The following is a 19,988-nucleotide window of genomic DNA, read 5'->3' on the forward strand; positions in this document are numbered from 1 at the left end:
ACTCACCTGCAAACAGGCAGTCCTTCTCAGCTCTGGACTTCTGGATCACGACGTCGATATCCTTCTGAATTCGCTCTTGCCTTGAACACATCCCCATTAAATAAATCCCTGGAAAAGAAGCAGCCGCTATTTCCACCCCACCCCACCCCCTCGCACGCTTCCAGCTTTCGTAAATATTCAGTTAAAAATGAAACCTCTGGCCGAGGCAGGGGCTGAAGGCGAAGTGGTTTCGGAAGTGATCCTGGGTGAGAGAGGAGGAGGTGGTGGAGGAGGAGGAGGAGGGGGAGGTCGGCTTTGCATTCCCAGATGTGACCGCCCAGCTGCTGCTCGCCGCTGCTGGATTCCAATTTCTTCCCCTCCTGACAATGGATGCTGATGACACCGAGTCTCACTTTCTCCCTCCCCCGCCCGGACCAAAGGCCGTGCGGGTCCGGGGGTCCCGGAGACGGCCGGAGAGCGATCGCCCGCGGGGCGGCGGGCGCCGGCGAGGGGCGAGCCCCGCTCCGCCTCACGCGCGCACACCCCTCGCGGCCCGCACGCCGGCCTTCCACACCCGCGCACACTCGCGCCCGGGGGCGCGGCGACCGTGCCGAGGCTGCTGCAGCGCCGCCCGCCGCAGACCCTCCCGCGCCCGCCGCGCCCGCCGCTCAGTCACCCGGTCCCGGCCGCCGGGGCTCTGATAGTATCCGCCATCCGAGCGCAGGCTGGATTCCCCAGCCCGGCCGCCGCTCGCGCCGGGGGCTGGGAATGTCGGTAGTGAAGACTCCCTGGGGCTCCCAGCCCGTCCCCCACCCCGCGCACCACCACTTTTATGAATTCGACTCCACGTTCGGAAGGAATTATGAGTCATATGGAAAACCCAAACCTGAGTGGCTGGGAGGGGGGAAGAAGGGAAAAGCAAAAGCGTTCAAAATGGAAAATAAATAAATAAAGCGAACAAATCTTTCCTTGTTGCCACATCAGGCAAGATGGAAAAAGCCTTGAAATGCCTCCAGACGTACACCCTCCCGTGCCCTGACTGCCAGAGTCTTTTCTCCCGGATGGAAGTAGTTCAGCCCCTTTGGAGCGCCGTTTAGGAAACACAGCTCCTTCTGAGGGACTTCTTCTACTTGCAGAGACTCACCACTTCTTCCCTCCTCGGTGTTTCCGTCCATGAAAAATTGGCAGAATCATCTGGCACGTGCCAGGGTCTCCCTAAAGGATGGATATCTGTTTGGCTTGTTTTAAAAAGCCACTTTTTTTGCCAATCAAGGGAAAGCTTCTACAATCCTGTTGTCTTGTTTAGAAATGAGATACTGTTCCGAGCCTCACTTTCTGTTCTGCCTAAGGACACCTTGGGCTGATGTAGCTGCCCTGCCTCTATACTGCCGTATGCCCTAGGACAGGCCTCTAACAGCGCTTTGCTTGTTGATCTTTTCTGCACTGAGACTGCTTCCCTGAGCAGACCACGTCTCACTTGGTTCTGCATCCCCAGTGCCTAGTGCAGTGCCTGGAATATAGGAGCGAGGCTGAAATGTTGGCTGAATGCATGAATGGTCGTCCCTTCAACCTCTTTATGGATACTCCAGCTTCAGTCTGCTTCCTTATAAGTACCCAAGAGTTGTCAAACTGGCTCAGACCCTTAATCTGTCCAGTTCTAATACTGACAGTGACAATGTCTTTAGGAGAATTAGGAATGACTGTGAACCCCGATGGATTCTTAAGATTCTAGAGAGACAAAAGCAATGAGAAATCATATGCTCCAACTCCTCTATCTTGCAGAAAGAAAACACGAAATGATTTGTGGTATGCCCTGGAATACATCACATTCGTTGTGAATTATAGGAGGAAACATACCTCTGCATTACCTGGACCACTGCAGTCTTTGATGTAGTAGAGGCACAGTCACGGTACATCTGCTCACATCCTTCCTGAGATGCTTCTTGACTAGGGCAGGACGGGTTCAAGTCCTTCCTGAATATGCTGCTTTGTATAGGCCCCCTGGCTACCGAAAACACTTTCTTCTCTTCCACATAACACTGGGTATCATGCGTACTTCCTCCTTCCATTCTATGCCCTAACATCTCTAAAAACTTAAAATCTGTTAACTCACAAGAATTTATTTTATAGTTGTCTATCCATCAAGCTTACATTCCCAAAGTAAATTTGAAATAGTTTTAAAGGTACCAAATGTTTTTGGTCTGGCTCACCTCCTGGTTTACCACTCACTCCATAAAATAGGCCTTGTGATTTGTCCTACATTTGATTTTTTCTTCAAGCTTCACAGGCTGCCCTGTTTTGGTTAAACAAAGCTAACCTCACTCTGTTCATGCCCTTAAGGTGTGATATATTTAAATATTTTTAAATTTTAAGGGATAAGAAAAAAATTAAAAACTAACTTTTCTATCTAGTATGCACTTCTACAAGATAAGTTTCTCTAATAAAAACTACCAAGGCATCAGTGTTCCTATGCGAGATCTTTATGGCATGATGCTTTCAAACTCTGCTCATAGCCAGCATCCCGTTTACCTTGACTCATCTCAGACTCTTATTTAAACGTTTAGATTATTCGTGGTCTTATTAAAAACTATATGTACCTTTGAGATGAGGAGGTTCTATCCCTGCCTTAAACACTTCTGTGCAAACACACACACTCGCATGCATTCAGGAACATAGTGCATACAGGCCCTTAATCACTTTGTTAAAAAAAAATCATTATTCTTGATGAGAGAGAACTTTTGTGGTATGCCGTAGTAATTGGAAATAATACTCTATGTGTTGGAATGATAGAATCTAGCCAAAAAAAGTCCCACTGGTTTAGAAAAATGATCCCAAGCCAACAGGATTTACTAGAAAAAAAAATGTAAATTCCTCACCTATGCTAAAAGACTCAACTGCAGAAGTGTAAGGTAATGGAAATGTGGCATTAAGTTCAACGGTGTGATGTGGGTATTAATAACTCACACTTACCCAGAACTTAGTAGTGCAGCCTTACACTGCTCTAAATGCTTTACATATATTAACTCATTTAATTCACAATAACCCTATATGGAAGCTGTTCTATTATTCTTCACATTTTGCAAAAGAGGAGACTGAGGCACAAAAGGGTTAATTAGCTTGTCTAAGGTGGGACTAGATGGGAATGAACATTTTCCTCTCTCCAGACCTTTCAGCAGTTGAACTGAACTTTAAGGAAGATAAATGTTCAGAAGTCTCACTGCTGAGTAAACTGGCCCCGCTAATGGCAGCAGGCCAGGACTCAAGCCAACAAGAAGCCCCATAATGGATTCTGAGGGACGCCTGGAGCCTACAGGCTCTCAAAATAGCCTCTTCTAGTGGCAGTTATATTTCTCTTTCCTGCATTGAACTTCCTTTCCCAAATGAATCCCAGCCCTCAGTAAAGTCTTAGTAAAAGCCTGACCTCTGCTATTCCATGGGGATTAAGAAAAGAGGGTGGGAGACAGGATTAGCAAAGACAGCAGCCCTCTTTCCCAAATACGTGATGGTGTTATCAGTAGCAAATGCCATTGGAATGCCCAGCAGGCTTGGTCGACCTTGGAAACAGTGCTGTGATAATTTGTGGTAGAATCAGAGTGAAAAAGGGAGAGGTTGTGTCCGAAGGGTTGCTATGGGAAGGGGTCACCAAGGGCCTTTAAGCCAGAGTGAGGAAGTGAAATTTAATTTGAGAGAAATGGGAAGCCACTGGAAGGAAGGCAATCTCAAAGCTCTTGTCAATTATTAGATTTATATAACTTCTTCTTGCAAATGTTCTGTAATGGAAAGGAATCCACACAATTCAAAATCTCTGCTAGCCCCAGCTGGCCTCTTCTAAAACAAGTGGATTTGGGCAGTTTGTCCTAAAGCATCTAGTAGTTTTGCTTTGAGAGATACTAATCCTGCTATCTTGACCTCATCTGATTGGCCTAGCAATCAAAGTAGGGGCAAACCAAAGTCAGCCTTGAAAATGGAGAATTTTAGGTGGTTTGATATGAAATTCATCTGAATTTGATCCTTACCACACCCCTAACCTAAGGTCAGATGGGGCAGCACAGTGGTTGTGGAGGTTTTACGGCACTTTCTAGCAATCTTAATGAACTTAACTAATATCAAAGCTATAGTGTGAAACCTGAACTGCTCTTTCTAGTTCCAAGTTTCTCTTTAATTTAGTCCCATTTGTCTCTCATTAAACTTTAATCCTCGTTTCTACCATAGATGAATCCTCGGCCCTAGTTAGATGAGATGCGTCACCATCCCATGCAAACAAACTCATTAAATTTCTCAGTTTGCACTCAATCATATTAATTCTACTTTCTTTTAAATACCTCTCCTTTGTTTATTTTTTAAAGTGCATAAATACTGCATGAATATATTCTCAGTGCAAACCATTTAAGACATGTATTTGTACAGAGAGTAAAATGTGAAAATTCCCATCTATCATAACCCCTAATTCCACTCCTCCTTCCAAAGGTAACTGGTATTAATAGTTATAAGAGAATCCTCCCGTTCTTGGTTCTTGCATTCATCTATCCACACACAAATGTACATATATTCATAGGTTTATACATATACATTCTAATTTGAAAGGAACCATGTAATACACATTGTTTTGCAGTTTGATTTTTCCACTGTCTTGGAGAACTTTCTCAGTCAGTACAAAGAGATCTAGCGCATTTCTTTTAGCTACTGCAGAGAATTTTATTGAATGAAATAAAATATATTTTATAGAATGTATTTTAACCATGCCTCTGCAGTCATGATGGGCTTTTCAAAATGTTTTGTGATTAAAACAATTTGCAATAAATGCACACTTTATGCAAAGTTTCAGCTGTTTCTTTGGGATAGATTGTTAGAAGTGGATTGTCTGAATCACAGGGAACCGGCAATTTAAAAATTTGATAGGTACAAGCAAGTTGCTCTCAAAATTATTTTATACTCTGCCAACTGTTTTTTGCAAATACCTAATTCTCTGCAATATTTCCAACAATAGGCACTATCAATCTTTAAATCTTTTTCTAATTGGTTGGATGAAAAATATTTGCCTTGTTTTTATTTGTACTTCCCTGATTGTTAGTGAGGTTGGGCATTTTTTCAAGTGTTTATTGGCAATTTGTAGTCTTTTGAGTATACAAGTATAATTGAGTATGACTGCCTGTCATAGGCTTTCTCTATTTTCCTATTGGTTCTTCTGGATTTGTATTATTTTTTCCTAGGAGGTTTTATATCTTCTGGATAGCAATACCTTTTCTTTCATAGATACTCTAGTCAGATAGAAGTTTTAAGTCTTTATTAAAAATAATAAAAAAAAAAATTAAACTAACTCCTTTAGACCACATACTCTCTTCTTCAAAAAAATCTGTCCTGATTTTTCCAACTCACTAATATCTCCTCTTCTCCAAACTCCCCATTTCTAGACTGTAAGTTCCTTGAAGGCGGGAACTAGTTTTACTCATTTCAGTAACCACTGCAGAGCTTACAAAACAGCCTGTTTTAATATAATGCACAGTAGTTTAATGGATAATTGTTGGATTGACTTGAAGCCTTAATTATTGTCTTTTATTGCTTTGTTTTAAATCCCTTGAAATTTAGATTTCCCCTGTTACTTACTCTGTTTCCACTGCCCATAAATAGCTCCTGGCACATTGCTGAGTATATTGGAGGTACTCAGTACATATGTATTGATTAATTGATTTCACTTTGTTATGACCTTCGACATTTCATGCTTTCTTCTGAAAGAGAGAAGCATTTCCCCAAAAGCATCCCATGGGATATTAATTTTATATTATATAATGAGATTTCCCCCAAAAGTGGTTCCAGATTCAAGTAAGTTTGAGGGAAAGTGGATTAAGTAAAGTTAAATAGGCTTGTCTCTAATTAATGTTGAGCCTGTAATACACCTAACTAAGAGGGATACGTGGCATATTCAAACAGCTTTAGATGACTGAGCACTTGGGGTTTGCGTTTGTTGGCCATGAATTGTGTTCCATGTAATTTCAATATTTTCTTAATTCAGGTTAAAAACTTCCATTATATGTTCTTTTTCTTCTTTATGATATTAACTGTGGAACAACTTTAACCCTCATCCCACTGGGCTTTGGAGTAAAAGAGTCAGGATCAAATTCTGACTCTCCAACTTACTAGAATTGGAAACTTGGGCAAGGTATCCAATATCAATTTGTCATTACATAAAATCTCAGTTTTCTTATCTGAAAAATGGGAAGAACAATGGCCCTTAGCCATTAACAGTTGAAGAGGTTTAAATGAGATAAGCCCATGTAAAGAGAAATATAGGAGTTGCTTAGTAAGAATTAATTGTTATTAAGGAGCCACTTTTAAAAAATTCTCTCCCTCACCCCTATCTACAATTGACTAATTCCTTCTTGGCTTCCCCAGTTTGGTGGGTTTCTGTCATACTGTCTGGATGCATTTGTTATAAGTAAGTGGTAAGTCCCTGCACAGGGACTTCCTCTTATTCATATTTGTAGGCCCTGCCCACGTACTTGGTGCCATCTGGGAGCCCATACAGATTCTAGGTAGAGGAAGGAGCTCTAGGAACGTGGAACAAGTGCCTCCCTGGAGGTGCAGTTTTTATAACCCAGTCTTGCCCCCTTGAGGTCACATCCAGGGTCACTATATTTGTCAGGAAATGTTTTGTTGTATCACAGAACTCTAACTCAAACCAGCAAAAGCAACACTTGATTTGTTGGCTCTGACAACTGGGAAGGATGTTTGGGTGGCGTAGCAGACCAAAGCAAGAGCTGGTAGACCTAGCAGCTCAGGGAATTGAACTGAGGACTCAACTCAACCCATTGTCTCTCTCTTCCCATTTCCATTTCTGCGTGGCATTTTCATACTTTCAAATACCAGAGAAAATGGCCCTCTGGTAATCCCCTATAACATTCCAGCTTATTAAGCCCAGGCAGGGGGCAAAAGATAGCTTCTTTTCCCCACTCTATATGAATCCCAGGATAAAAATAAAAAGATTAGCCACCGACCTCCAGTCAAGGGCCTATCTTTGGACAATCACTGTGGTCAAGTGCATGAAGTATTCTGATTTGTTAGGCCCAAGTCAGTTACTCATTCCACGTTTAGGGGCAGCATGTGAGAAAGAATGAAGGCAATATCTCTTACTGGTCTCTTACTGGTCTGATAAAAAATCATCTACTATACCACCAGTTTACTGCATTTCTCTAGACTGGGTCTGGGGTGTTCACTAATATTTGGGGGGTTGAAATATCTCAAAAAATGTATTATTTTATTCCTCCCAGTTTGGATTTCTTCTCATTTTATTCTTACAGTGAAGTAATGAGAATACTTGCATGCTATGCTCCATATTGGTGCCCCTCCTGTGCGCTTACCCCAGTAACAGCACGTAGCACACATACTGTTTGTCCTCCTCTCTTACAAGGCTGAGCGAATGTGCCCAGAGCCTGAGTAATTTGCTCTGTTCAACAGTATTTCTCTTATACTTAAGCTAACGTGTGAAACACAGAAAACAATAAATGCTTGTTTAAAGAAGGAAGGAGAGTGTGAAACACTCATTGGGCACATTGGGCGCATAACTCAGATGACCTGGCGGGGGAAGCGGGTATCAGTGATGCTGAGTATTGAAGGCAGAGTAGGAGTAAAGAAAGTGAAGAACATTCTCGGCTGTGGGAAGGTCTGGAGTCAGTGGTGTGCCCAAGCTGGCTCCCATAAGGTTGCAAGACAAATTGTACACAGCTCTTCCCCACTCCACATTCACTGATTTCACACTGGTAGCTTGAGATCAGCTAAAATGGGAATATTTACCATAGAAATCAGAATCACTGCAAAACAGAGCCTCAACTTTCTTCTCCAGAGAGCTGACAGTCAAACATTTACCATGCCACTGCATGAAGCATGAGGAGGACAGAATATTACTACAGATGAAGCTAGAAAGCTACTCAAAAATCAAATCATGAAGGAACTTATGTGTGAAGCACAGACATCTGCATTTCTGAGCCACTGAAAGATTCTGAAAGGGAAAACGCATGACATGACTTGCTCAGTATATGCTGGCTAGAGTTCTTCAACAATAGCGTTGTATGGCAAACTGGGCAGAAGGTGACATAAACAGTCGCCCTATATAAATGCTTGCAGTTCTAGGGAAGTTATTGCCTGTCCTAGCAAATCAATCTTAGCCAACAGTTTAGCCTAGAGCTACGCCAGGCCCAGCCTAAGCTTGATTCCGTCAAGACCAAGCCACGATAGCAGCACTACTTTGTCAGTGCCAGTAGCTCATATCTCCCATATAATACAAGTTCTATTTCCTCCTGCCACCTGGCACACCAGCCTCCTGAAATGTTGACATTAGCAAACGTCCAACTAAAAGGTTGCCAACTCTCACCAAGTTTTTCTTTTCTGTCCAGATTATTTTAGGTGTGGTCCAGTCTAATAGCAGAGGTATAATGGGTTTTCACGTTGCTTTCAACTTTATGAATATGTATAGAAAAAAGTTTATTTAAGAGAGAAAGAGACTGAGAGCGAGAGGGAGGGAGGGAGTGGTGGGAGAGAGAGGAAGGAAGGAAGGAAGGCAGGCAAAGAGGGAGGGAGGAAGGAAAAAGGAATAGTGTTCTTTCCAGGGCTGTTGAGATGGAAACTTATAGTGAAAGCAGCAGCTGCACATGGGATTTGGATGAAATGAGGAGCTACCTCGGAGCACTCTTTCCAGAGTCACTTTGTTGGTTTTCATTTAGGGTTTTGCTTTTATGAAAGCATGAGATGTCATCAGTGGACAGGCTCTCAAAAACTTCTTACTTGAGTTCACGGCAGTCAAAGAGCCTTCTTCCCTTTCCCCTAGTTTCTGATCCGTAAAAGCAGTTTATAGGGTCTTAGTTCCTGAATCTGACCCTCTCTTCTCTTGGGGTCTTTAGCCTTTCTACTGCCCTGTGTAGGGAATACTTTGTGTTTAAAATGATTGTTCCACCTGTTTAAACTTCTAGTTTAACAAGGGAAATTTAAAATAGAAACAGGAATTAGAATTAATATTGCTATTACTGGTTACTGTCATGGAAAAGTGGTTACAAAACAACCTAGTAATGATAAAGTCAATAAAAATGTATGTTTCTTCTCCTATCCATGGAAAGTTGTCATAAGGGAAATTTTTGTAAATCAAAATGTAAGTACCATTGACCTTAACAGCATACAATCACTTCAAGAATTGGCAAAGCAAACTTATGATACTCAATGTTTGTATTGAAATTTAATGGAATAGATTCCATTATTACTCAATAATTTTCCTGCCCTCTAATCCACATGAGCAAAGTCTACTAGTTGTTGCTGGATGTGTGACTCTCTTTGGTCTCCTGTCAGGTATAGTGTACATTGCTGCCCTTGCCTTTGGGCTGGTCCATCGACTTGTTTCGGCCCACAGGTTGTTCACAGGTGTGAAACAAGTAGAAGGTTGAAATGTGCGAGTGTGGTTAGACTTGCTCTCTTGCACCTGTGCCATCACCATGAGAAGAGCATAACCTAGGTAATCTGTTGGTTCCCAGAAGGATGACAGACATGTAGGGCAGATCTGGATTCAGTTTGCAACTTGGAGCCAAGCCCAGTCTACTCCAGCTTAGATCAGGCACAGCCACATTAATAAGAATAAATGATTGCTGCTTTAAGCCACAGAGTTTGGAGTGGATTTGTTACTCAGCATTGTTGTGGTAATTGTTGACCGACACAAACAGTAAAGAAAAAATAAATCAATAAAAACAATGCAAACAGTCCACCAGACCATTGCTGGTATACACTAGAAAACAGTGAGTTTCTTGAAAAGAAAACTTACTACAGAAGTCATGAACTTTATACCTACAAAGATGCCTTCATGCCCTCATGGTGGCTCCCATTTTGTCACGCTCAACATATGCCTTGTAAGATGAAAAAACAGTGTGTAATCAAACTTTTACAAAGTAAGATTCTTTACATCTGAATGGTTACATCTCATAGTGTCTTGGAAATTATACCAAAATGTTAAAAGTATTTATCTCTGAATGTTGGTATTATGAATGTTTTAATTATTTTCTCCTTATTTTTATATTTTCAATAATTATGAGGTTTATTGGCATTTTAAAACATTTTATTTTAAACAAATTTAGCCTGATGTTCAAATTATAGATTTTGAAGTGATCATTTGTTTTCCCGTGGAAAGTTCAGAACTAACAACAACAAAAAGATGGAAAGTGAACATTGTTACACTTCCATAAATGAGGTGTTTATTTTACTTTTACTTCATTTTTCTCAACTCTAAAAGATTTCTTTTTAAAATGAACTTCTTCAGTAAACCCTACTTCTAGGGGCCATTTAGATACTGCTTATCTGACATTGGTGGAAGGCTCTGTAGTAGGGGTATATCTTACTAAAACTGAGCAGGTCCCTTTGGGGCCTTCCCAGGGACAGACCACCCCCCCCCCCAACAAAGTCCCCCACCTCTTATTTATAGAAAACTTTTAGCCTCCTAGGCCTTTCCTGAGTTCCAAAGAGCAAATTTAATTTTAAAAAGTGAGAAAATGCAGAAACAAAGGAAAGCAGTCAAGCAACATAAAATATTTTAGCCATAAAACAAAGTCAAAAGACATTTAGTTCCTCCTCAAGGGCTATAGATAGTATCCTGAGCCATATCTTTCAGTTGTTTTGCAGATATGAAAGCCCCCATCAGGTGGAAGAAGTTAACTGCTGACCACCAGCATGTAGACCCCAGACTGGTTGGAACCAGAAAGTTGACAATGTTGACTCCCGATTACCTCACCATCAACCAATCAGAAGAGTGTTCACAAGCTGATCAGGCACCCTGCCACCCTCTCCCTCATCTTACCTTTAAAAACCCTTCCCTGAAATCCACCAGGGAGTTCAGATCTTTTGAGCATGAGCTGCCCATTCTCCTTGCTTGGCCCTACAATAAACACTGTACTTTCCTTCACCACAGCCTGGTGTCAATAAATTGTCTGTGCTGTGAATCAGGTGAAGGGACATAAGTTTGGTTCGGTAACATTACCAGGGTTCAGGAACAAGAACTTTCTCATCCATATAAAACTCCCCACCCCCTTTCATCCAATGGCATTTTAGGGCTGTTGTTATCTACCACTGTGGGCACTGACAGGGGTCACTTGTGATCCTCAGGCACAATGCTATGGAGGAGGAATCTACACAAGGTTACAGAGGGGAAATTCAGTTAGCATTACCCCTTTGATGAGGCAGCACATTCTGCTTATACAAGTGCAAGCTTGTCAGCTCACTCAGGTCCAGCTCCTTGGACTCCCAGTTACACCTGTGGCTGCAGGTCTTTGCTGTTGCAACTTTCCTCCTTCCTTTCAGGGTGACTCTAAGGGTGGCTCTCTCTCCAGGCCTTACTTCTTCCCAAGTTCATCATCCTCTCTTCTCTCTCTTCTAATCTGAACCCAAAGTATTTTGGATTTTGTCTCATTTTGGTTTTGGTTTTGGTTTAATGAGAAGGTGGGGGAAAATTCTGCTCTGCCTCAAAATACCTTGGTAAGTCTAGAATCCTCTCTAGTTCCCTAAGGCTTAGAACCTTAGAAACCAAAGCCTGAAAAACATTTTCCTCTGCTTTATCTTTTCACATCCCTCCCCAGAGACAATGCATACTCAGTGGTCTGAAAAGTACTTGAAAATGTTGGGTGGGAAAGAGAGAGGAAAAAAAGTAAAATAAATTAATGGTGCTATAGATAGAGAAGCAGACAGAGCTATCTCTCTACATTTAATAAATTAATGGGCATATTACCCCCTCATAATTATTATTTTTCTGTACTAGTTTTTAAAAGACAGCGTTTTGCTTTCTTCTTCTAGAAAGGTCTAAACTTCATCCACTAGGCTGCTATTTCCTCAGCCAGGAAGGGTCAAGGGACTGCTGGAATTAACTATTTTAGAAAATGTGCAGCCAACACATTCCATCAAGCCTCACACCCTTACCTTTTACTGCAGCCTTAACTGATCAAAGCATCCACCTTCTTGTGTACTATCATTTCTTCATGACTCACAGGTTTTCTTTCCAGATCCCTCCTCTCACAGCTCTCCTCCCTCTGAAACAGTGGCCTCCCTCTCCCCTTTCTACGATAAAGAAATCCCCTTTTACTTTAATTTCTCCACTGAAGGAGACCTTCAGTGGAAAAGGACTTATCTCTTCACTGAGATTATCTTATCTTATTTTAACCCAATTCCAGCTTTCCTGGAAAGACACCACAGCCTTTCTGCAGCACCTAAAAATCTCCTCACACTCCAAGCCCAAATCCTTTTCCTTTTCCTGTTGCTTTTAGATCCACATTGATTAACACTCATCTAGAAAGCCCAGTTTCTTTGACTTGTTCTGTCTCTTCATATAATGTGAAACACTCATCTAGAAAGCCCAGTTTCTTTGACTTGTTCTGTCTCTTCATATAATGTGACTTTTACTTTTATTTAATAAATTATTGCAACTGTGTCAGACACTCTGAGGAAAAGAAAACCTTATGATGTACTACCCATTACCCAGTCAGGAATTCTTTTTTTTTTTTAATAAATTTATTTATTTATTTATTTTTGGCTGCATTGGGTCTTCGCTGCTGCAGGCGGGCTTTTTCTCTGGTTGTGGTGAGCGGGGGCTACTCTTCATTGCGGTGCGTGGGCTTCTCATTGTGGCGGCTTCTCTTGCAGAGCACGGGCTCTAGGCGTGCGGGCTTCAGCAGTGTGGTTCGCGGGCTCTAGAGTGCAGGCTCAGTAGTTGTGGTGCACGGGCTTTGTTGCTCTGCAGCATGTGGGATCTTCCTGGACCAGGGCTCGAACCCGTGTCCCCTGCATTGGCAGGTGGATTCTCAACCACTGCGCCACCAGGGAAGCTCCCAGTCACAAATTCTTAACAAACAGATTTGAATATAAGATGTACCTATGTTCAAGCTTTTGTTACATACTTCCTCACACTTCACACATCTCTCTTTCCCAGCACTGATTTTTAAGAAATAATCATTTTTCCCCTGAATATTGTTTGTCTTTTGTGGGCTAAATCATATACCATTTGAAAGCATGATCAAAATAGTTACATTTATGAATACTTTTATTTGGGCTTGTTTGTTTGCTGAAGGAGTAATTAACAGTACATCTCTAAGTGTCTAATAACTGCCAAAGAAAACATTTTCCTAGTTGAATTCATCTAGAGTTCTCCATCTAGCATAAAATATTTTATAAAGGAATGTGCCAACAAAATACTGGTCATGTAGTCAATACAGTTAACCAAGGCCACTTACCATAACTCTATATGCTTGGGGTGTATATAATGAATTTTGAAAGAGATGGTCTCTGGAATTAAACAACTAAAAGAGAAATACTTGTGTCATACAAGTATGTGTACACGTAAGCAGGGAATAAAGACGAAGAATCAAACTGAAAGAGAAGTTCTTACATTTGGGGTGGTGAAATTGCAGCAATTTCTTTGGAGTGGAAGCAGGAGGACCTTCCACAGCAAGTGCAAAGCTCCGTGTGTTCAGTGAGGACACATGACCTAAGCTTTGAAGAGCTCTTTATTAATCATCAGTAAGCTTATCACATGTCCACTTACCGCCATCTCAGCAAGCAAACTTACAGTGACATCTGTAAGTTAAATTTCTGTATATACATCTGGTAATATCTTTTTTTAAAAATTAATTAATTAATTAATTTTTGGCTGCGTTAGGTCTTCATTGCTGCGCACAGGCTTTCTCTAGTTGCATTGAGCATGGGCTACTCTTTGTTGCAGTGTGCGGGCTTCTCACTGCGGTGGCTTCTCCTGTTGTGGAGCACGGGCTCTAGGCACGCGGGCTTCAGCAGTTGTGGAGCGCAGACTCAGTAGTTGTGGTGCACGGGCTTAGTTGCTCTGCGGCATGTGGGATCTTCCCCGACCAGGGACCAGGGATCTTCCCCGACCGTTTCCCCTGCATTGGCAGGCAGACTCTTAATCACTGCGCCACCAAGGAAGTCCTGGTAATATCTTTAATCCCTGTCCATTGAATGATGGTTTATTAGGCTGTAGAATTCTAGTTTGAGGGTTGTCAACTTGGAAGATGTTATTTCTCTCTTGCCTGTTCTCATGGCAGATGAAGAAAAGTCTGCAATAATCTAGTTGCCTTTCATTGCAGGTTATGTGCTTTTCCTCTCTAGTGGATTCCAAGATATTCTTTGTGTCTTTAGTATCTTGCAATTTCACTGTGGTGTACGTAGGTATGCGTTTATTCTTATGGAGTTTGCTCAGCGTTTGGAGTACTTCCTGTATCTGAAAAGCCTAGGTGTGAAAATGTTACCCAAAAATATCTTTCTGTTTTTTAACTTAAAGATTTATTTGGAAACAATTCAAACTTAAGTTTGAAATTGAGCAAATGAAAAAAACAGTAGCACCCATAATACCCACACACCCTTTACCCTGATTGTTAATATTGTTATTATTTTATGAAATTTGCGTTATCATTTTTTTCTTTCTCTTAATATATATCCTAACTTTCAGTCCTTAGACCTAGGTCTTAAAGCAACCTGCAATGTGATGCTTGGCTCTGTGCTTGGTGGGGGCAGGGAATTACTTTCTATTATTCTAATTCAGCTGTGTATTTTAAAAGAATCCTCTATCATATTTTATCTATTATTTCTGTATGTTTGGAATAGTAGTGAGTTCTTCCACGTTAATAAAACTTTAAACATCAACTTCTCAATGTAAATAAAAAACATTGCAGTAATTTTAGAAAAGATTGCACAGGGGTCAAAAATAGTATTATTTTCCTTTCTGTTTACTTTGTTAGCATTATTACTTTTTGTATTTACGAGAGGAGAGTCTGCAATCCAAAAAGAGCAGAAAGGAAGAGAGATGTGAGATTCTTTTCCCTCTTGTTCTCTACATACCAGGAAAGAATGTTTTTATATATATATATATATATATATATATATATATATATAAATCTATCTATCTATCTATCTATCTATCTATCTATCTATCTATCTATCTATCTATCTATCTGTACCCTGTATTAGTTCTTTAAGTTTACTAGAACAAACACCATAGACTGGGCAGCTTAAACAACAGAATTTATTTTCTCCCAGTTCTGGAGGCTAGAAGTCCGAGATCAAGGCATCAGCAGGATTGAATTCATTCTGAGGCCTCTCTCCTTGACTTGTAGATGACCATCTTCTCCCTCTGTCCTCATGGGGTCTTTTCTCTGTGTGCATGCATAGCTGTGTCCAACTTTCCTCTTCGAATAGGAACATCGGTCCTATTAGTTCAGGTACCACCCATATGAGCTCATTTTCCTTAATTACATCTTTAATTAAAGTCCCTGTCTCCAAGTACAGTCACATTCTGAGGTTCTGGGGGTTAGCATTTCAACACATGAATTGGGGAGGAGGGGCATAATCCAGCCTATAACATACCCTATATAGCCTACAACCTATCCATATTATTTATCTGATATATATAAATATACATAATCCCTTGATTAACTTTCTCACTCTAGTGATAACTGAAGGAAAAGCTTCAGGTGACTATCCCTTTTGCATGAGTAAGAATTCTGTCTGCCCTTAACATAAGAATGAAATAGAGAGAAATCCATTTAGGGAGCAATATGAAAAAATTCTAAGTCAAGATTTCAGTGTGATACCATCCTTTTTTCCAGGGGTCAAATGTTAGCACATGTGGCATGCCATAATGAGACAGAATTTTTCAAAGATGTATTTCAAAGCCAATTATCCTGGCTCACCTTCTCACACCTCCAGCACTCACCTGGCACTCAGTTGGAGAACTGAGCTAAAAATCAGGCTTTTCTGTTTCAGCTGCATTGCATAGAATCTGACCTTAATCCTGAATTTCTACTCTGTAATACCTTGTTTCCAAACTGAGCCACACACTCATTTTTTTTCTTTTTAGAAGGTCAACTCGATACCTTTTTTTAAAATAATAAGAGTAGAGATCTTGGGAGGAAAAAATAACTGGCAAGGCAAAGCAAAACCATTCATTCATTCATTTTATTCAGTTGTTTAGGAACAAACTTGTTTGCTTCATTATTAATACAGCCTCTTGGGAATTAAGTAAATATTCTTTTGTAAATATCCTTCAGTCTTTCACAAGTATATATAGTTTAACTTTCTGGTAGTAAACTATAAATTCTCCGAGAAAAGATCTGTAATTTCTTTCTTTTGACTCCCTTATAGCAATTGGTAAGCATGCACAACTAATTGAATGTTTATAACAACTATCACAGATTAATAATTCTTTCAGTAAATATTTTCCATCATTTTCTGATTTCCAGGCCCTGTTGTATGCTCTGGGGAATGCAGAGATTAACGCATTCCCTACCCTACAAAGGATTTCTTGGAGAGAGACATAAAAAATAAGTGTTGTAAATGTTGCAGACACTGTAACAGAAATCTCAAAAGGAAATAATGTAGAGGCAAAGTGCTCAAGCTCAGATTCACATTGCCTAGATTTGAATTCTGGTCTCACCACTTACTTCTTTTATGAGTTTAAGCAAAGTTCTTAAATTCTTTAAACCAGTTTCCTCATCCTTAAGATGGGGATAATAAATAATACCTCATAGGATTATTATGAGGGTTAAAAGCAATTATGCACAGTTTAAATTTCCTCAGTGCCTCACATTGTCAATGTTATTCTTTCTCAACAATCAAATGGGAAAAAGGCGATTTATCTCTGAGGAAAATTTCCTGTAGGTGGTTTGCAGGGAGGTCTGGAAGATTTCAAACCCAGCGATATCAATGGCAAAGAATAAAATTAGTTTATATAAAATATTTTAAACAATCTTTCTAAATAGCAAGAAATTCCACAATCATTGATAAAAGATAAACAATTGAGAAAAATTATTAGACTAATATGCAGCAGATAAATAGGTCATTTTATAAACTTACAAATGATTAAGAAAACAGTGAAGAGCCCAATATGCAGAAGGGTAGATGGTATGAGTAAGTACACATATCCCCCACTTCTCTAAAGTTCACTTTTTGCCACTTCTCTTTTACAAAAGATTTACATTACTACCTGCTTTTTCCCTAACTGAAAGAAATCTAAAGAGGATTTTCACTTTTGTAAAAAAAAAAAAGGCAAAAAGAAAAAATAGGCTTCAGCGTTCGTTTTGCTGAGAGCCGTTATAGAGGCATAGCGCAGCCCAGCAGTGAGACTGGTATCACTAAGCTCCTTCCACACTCAACATCTCAGCATCAAGCCGCCAATAGCTTCCAACTTTGTCAGTGAGCACCTGTGCTTTACCTCGATTTATTTTGTGTGTCCATTAGCAAGATCTGTCTTACGGTAATTGCATTGCTTTATGCCATTTTGGCTTAGGAAAGGTTTCATTTTATTTTTGGAAAGCTTGGGAAACCTGTATAACATAGAAAAAGAGAGACAACAGAGAAAGAGAAGCAAATTACCAATGAATGTGTGAAAAGATGCTCAGCCTCATTGATAACTCAAGGAATTCAAATCCAAATAGCATCGGACTGCCAGTTATCAACTAATAAATTGGCAAAGCTTATATTTGGTAATACCTAGGGTTGTCAACTACCTGGTTGGGAACCAGGGCTATGCTCACACATAATCTTAGAGAGTGTGTATACTGATTAAATCTTTTTGGTGTACGATTTAGTGGCATCTACCAAAATTAGCAATGTATATTCTCTTTGATAGAGCAAACCCTATGATATATGTACAATAATATGTGTGTAAGGATTGTTCATTGCAGTGTTGTTTGCAAGGGCAAACTGGAAACAATCTAAATAACCACTGATAAGAGATTGGGTAAATAAATAATTGTACATCTAAATGATGCACTATGCAATAACTAAAATCATGGGTAGAGATATATGCTGTTATGAAAAGGGATCTAAGACATATTAAACGAGAAAATCAAAGTTCATGAATAGACAGTACGTATACTAGTATAGTACACTACTTTTTTTTTTAACATCTTTATTGGAGTATAATTGCTTTACAATGGTGTGTTAGTTTCTGCTTTATAACAAAGTGAATCAGTTATACCTATACATATATCCTCATATCCCCTCCCTCTTGTGTCTCCCTCCCACCCTCCTTATCCCACCCCTCTAGGGGGTCACAAAGCACCAAGCAGATCTCCCTGTGCTATGTGGCTGCTTCCCACTAGCTATCTATTTTACATTTGGTAGTGTATATATGTCCATGCCACTCTCTCACTTCGTCCCAGCTTACTCTTCACCCTCTCCGTGCCCTCAAGTACATTCTCTATGTCTGCGTCTTTATTCCTGTCCTGCCCCTAGGTTCTTCAGAACCATTTTATTTTATTTTTTTTAGATTCCATATATATGTGTTAGCATACGGTATTTGTTTTTCTCTTTCTGACTTACTTCACTCTGTATGACACACTCTAGGTCCATCCACCTCACTACAAATAACTCCATTTCGTTTCTTTTTATGGCTGAGAAATACTACATTGTATATATGTGCCACATCTTCTTTATCCATTCATCTGTCAATGGACAGGTTAGGTTGCTTGCATGTCCTGGCTATTGTAAACAGAGCTGCAATGAACATTGTCGTACATGACTCTTTTTGAATTATGGTTTTCTCAGGGTATATGCCCAGTAGTGGGATTGCTGGGTCGTATGGTAGTTCTATTTTTAGTTTTATAAGGAACCTCCACACTGTTCTCCATAGTGGCTGTATCAATTTACATTCCCACCAACAGTGCAAGAGGGTTCCCGCTTCTCCACACCCTCTCCAGCATTTGTTGTTTGTAGATTTTCTGATGATGCCCATTCTAACTGGTGTGAGGTGATACCTCATTGTAGTTTTGATGTGCATTTCTCTAAATATTAGTGATGTTTAGCATCCTTTCATGTGTTTGTTGGCAATCTGTATATCTTCTTTGGAGAAATGTCTATTTAGGTCTTCTGCCCATTTTTAGATTGGGTTGTTTGTTTTTTTGATATTGAGCTATATGAGCTGCTTGTAAATTTTGGAGATTAATCCTTTGTCAGTTACTTCATTTGCAAATAATTTCTCCCATTCTGAGGGTTGTCTTTTCGTCTTGTTTATGGTTTCCTTTGCTGTGCAAAAGCTTTTAAGTTTCATTAGGTCCCATTTGTTTATTTTTGTTTATATTCCCATTTACCTAGGAGGTGGGTCAAAAAGGATCTTGCTGTGATTTATGTCATAGAATGTTCTACCTATATTTTTGTCTAAGAGTTTTATAATGTCTGGCCTTACCTTTAGGTATTTAATCCATTTTGAGTTTATTTTTGTGTATGGTGTTAGGGAGTGTTCTAATTTCATTCTTTTACATGTAGCTGTCCAGCTTTCCCAGCACCACTTACTGAAGAGGCTGTCTTTTCTCCACTGTATATTCTTGCCTCCTTTATCAAAGATTAGGTGACCATATGTGCATGGGTTTATCTCTGGGCTTTCTATCCTGTTCCATTGATTTATACTTCTGTTTTAGTGCCAGTACCATATTGTCTTGATTGCTGTAGCTTTGTAGTATAGTCTGCAGTCTGGGAGCCTGATTCCTCCAGCTCCATTTTTCTTTCTCAAGATTGCTGTGGCTATTCGGGGTCTTTTGTGTTTCCATACACATTGTGAAATTCTTCATTGTAGTTCTGTGAAAAATGCCATTGGTAGTTTGATAGGGATTGCACTGAATATGTAGATTGCTTTGGGTAGTAGAGTCATTTTCACAATGTTGATTCTTCCAATCCAAGAACATGGTATATCTCTCCATCTGTTTGTATCATCTTTAATTTCTTTCATCAGTGTCTTATAGTTTTCTGCATACAGGTCTTTTGTCTCCTTAGGTAGGTTTACTCCTAGGTATTTTATTCTTTTTGTTGCAATGGTAAATGGGAGTGTTTCCTTAATTTGTCTCTCAGATTTTTCATCATTAGTGCATAGGAATGCAAGACATTTCTGTGCATTAATTTTGTATCCTGCTACTTTACCAAATTCATTGATTAGCTCTAGTAGTTTTCTGGTAGCATCTTTAGGATTCTCTATGTATAGTATCATGTCATCTGCA

The 19,988-nt window shown here is 40.0% G+C and overlaps 1 protein-coding gene and 1 long non-coding RNA gene across 4 annotated transcripts in view; one reads left to right on the forward strand and one right to left on the reverse strand.

The window, feature by feature from the left end:
- Positions 1-10,595, reverse strand: part of PARP8 (poly(ADP-ribose) polymerase family member 8) — a 188,920-nt gene extending 178,325 nt beyond the window's left edge. The window contains exons 1-2 of one of the 3 annotated variants that reach the window (XR_014261954.1): positions 195-633; positions 7-108 (exon numbers count right to left, since the gene is read on the reverse strand). Coding sequence is in view for 2 of the 3 variants with exons in the window: in XM_082455875.1 (XP_082312001.1) it covers positions 7-108; positions 195-300 (208 nt within the window). In the remaining variant the exon portion in view is untranslated. Of the gene's footprint in view, positions 1-6; positions 109-194; positions 634-655 lie in introns of those variants that run through there. The other 2 variants (XM_082455877.1, XM_082455875.1) reach the window with 2 other exon arrangements.
- Positions 1-19,988, forward strand: part of LOC309657937 — a 1,158,638-nt gene that overhangs the window by 763,724 nt on the left and 374,926 nt on the right. The gene's annotated exons all lie outside the window — the stretch shown is intronic.

This window comes from Balaenoptera physalus (assembly GCF_965194825.1).
Source record: "Balaenoptera physalus genome assembly, chromosome: 3".
In the NCBI taxonomy this organism is placed as follows: domain Eukaryota; kingdom Metazoa; phylum Chordata; class Mammalia; order Artiodactyla; family Balaenopteridae; genus Balaenoptera; species Balaenoptera physalus.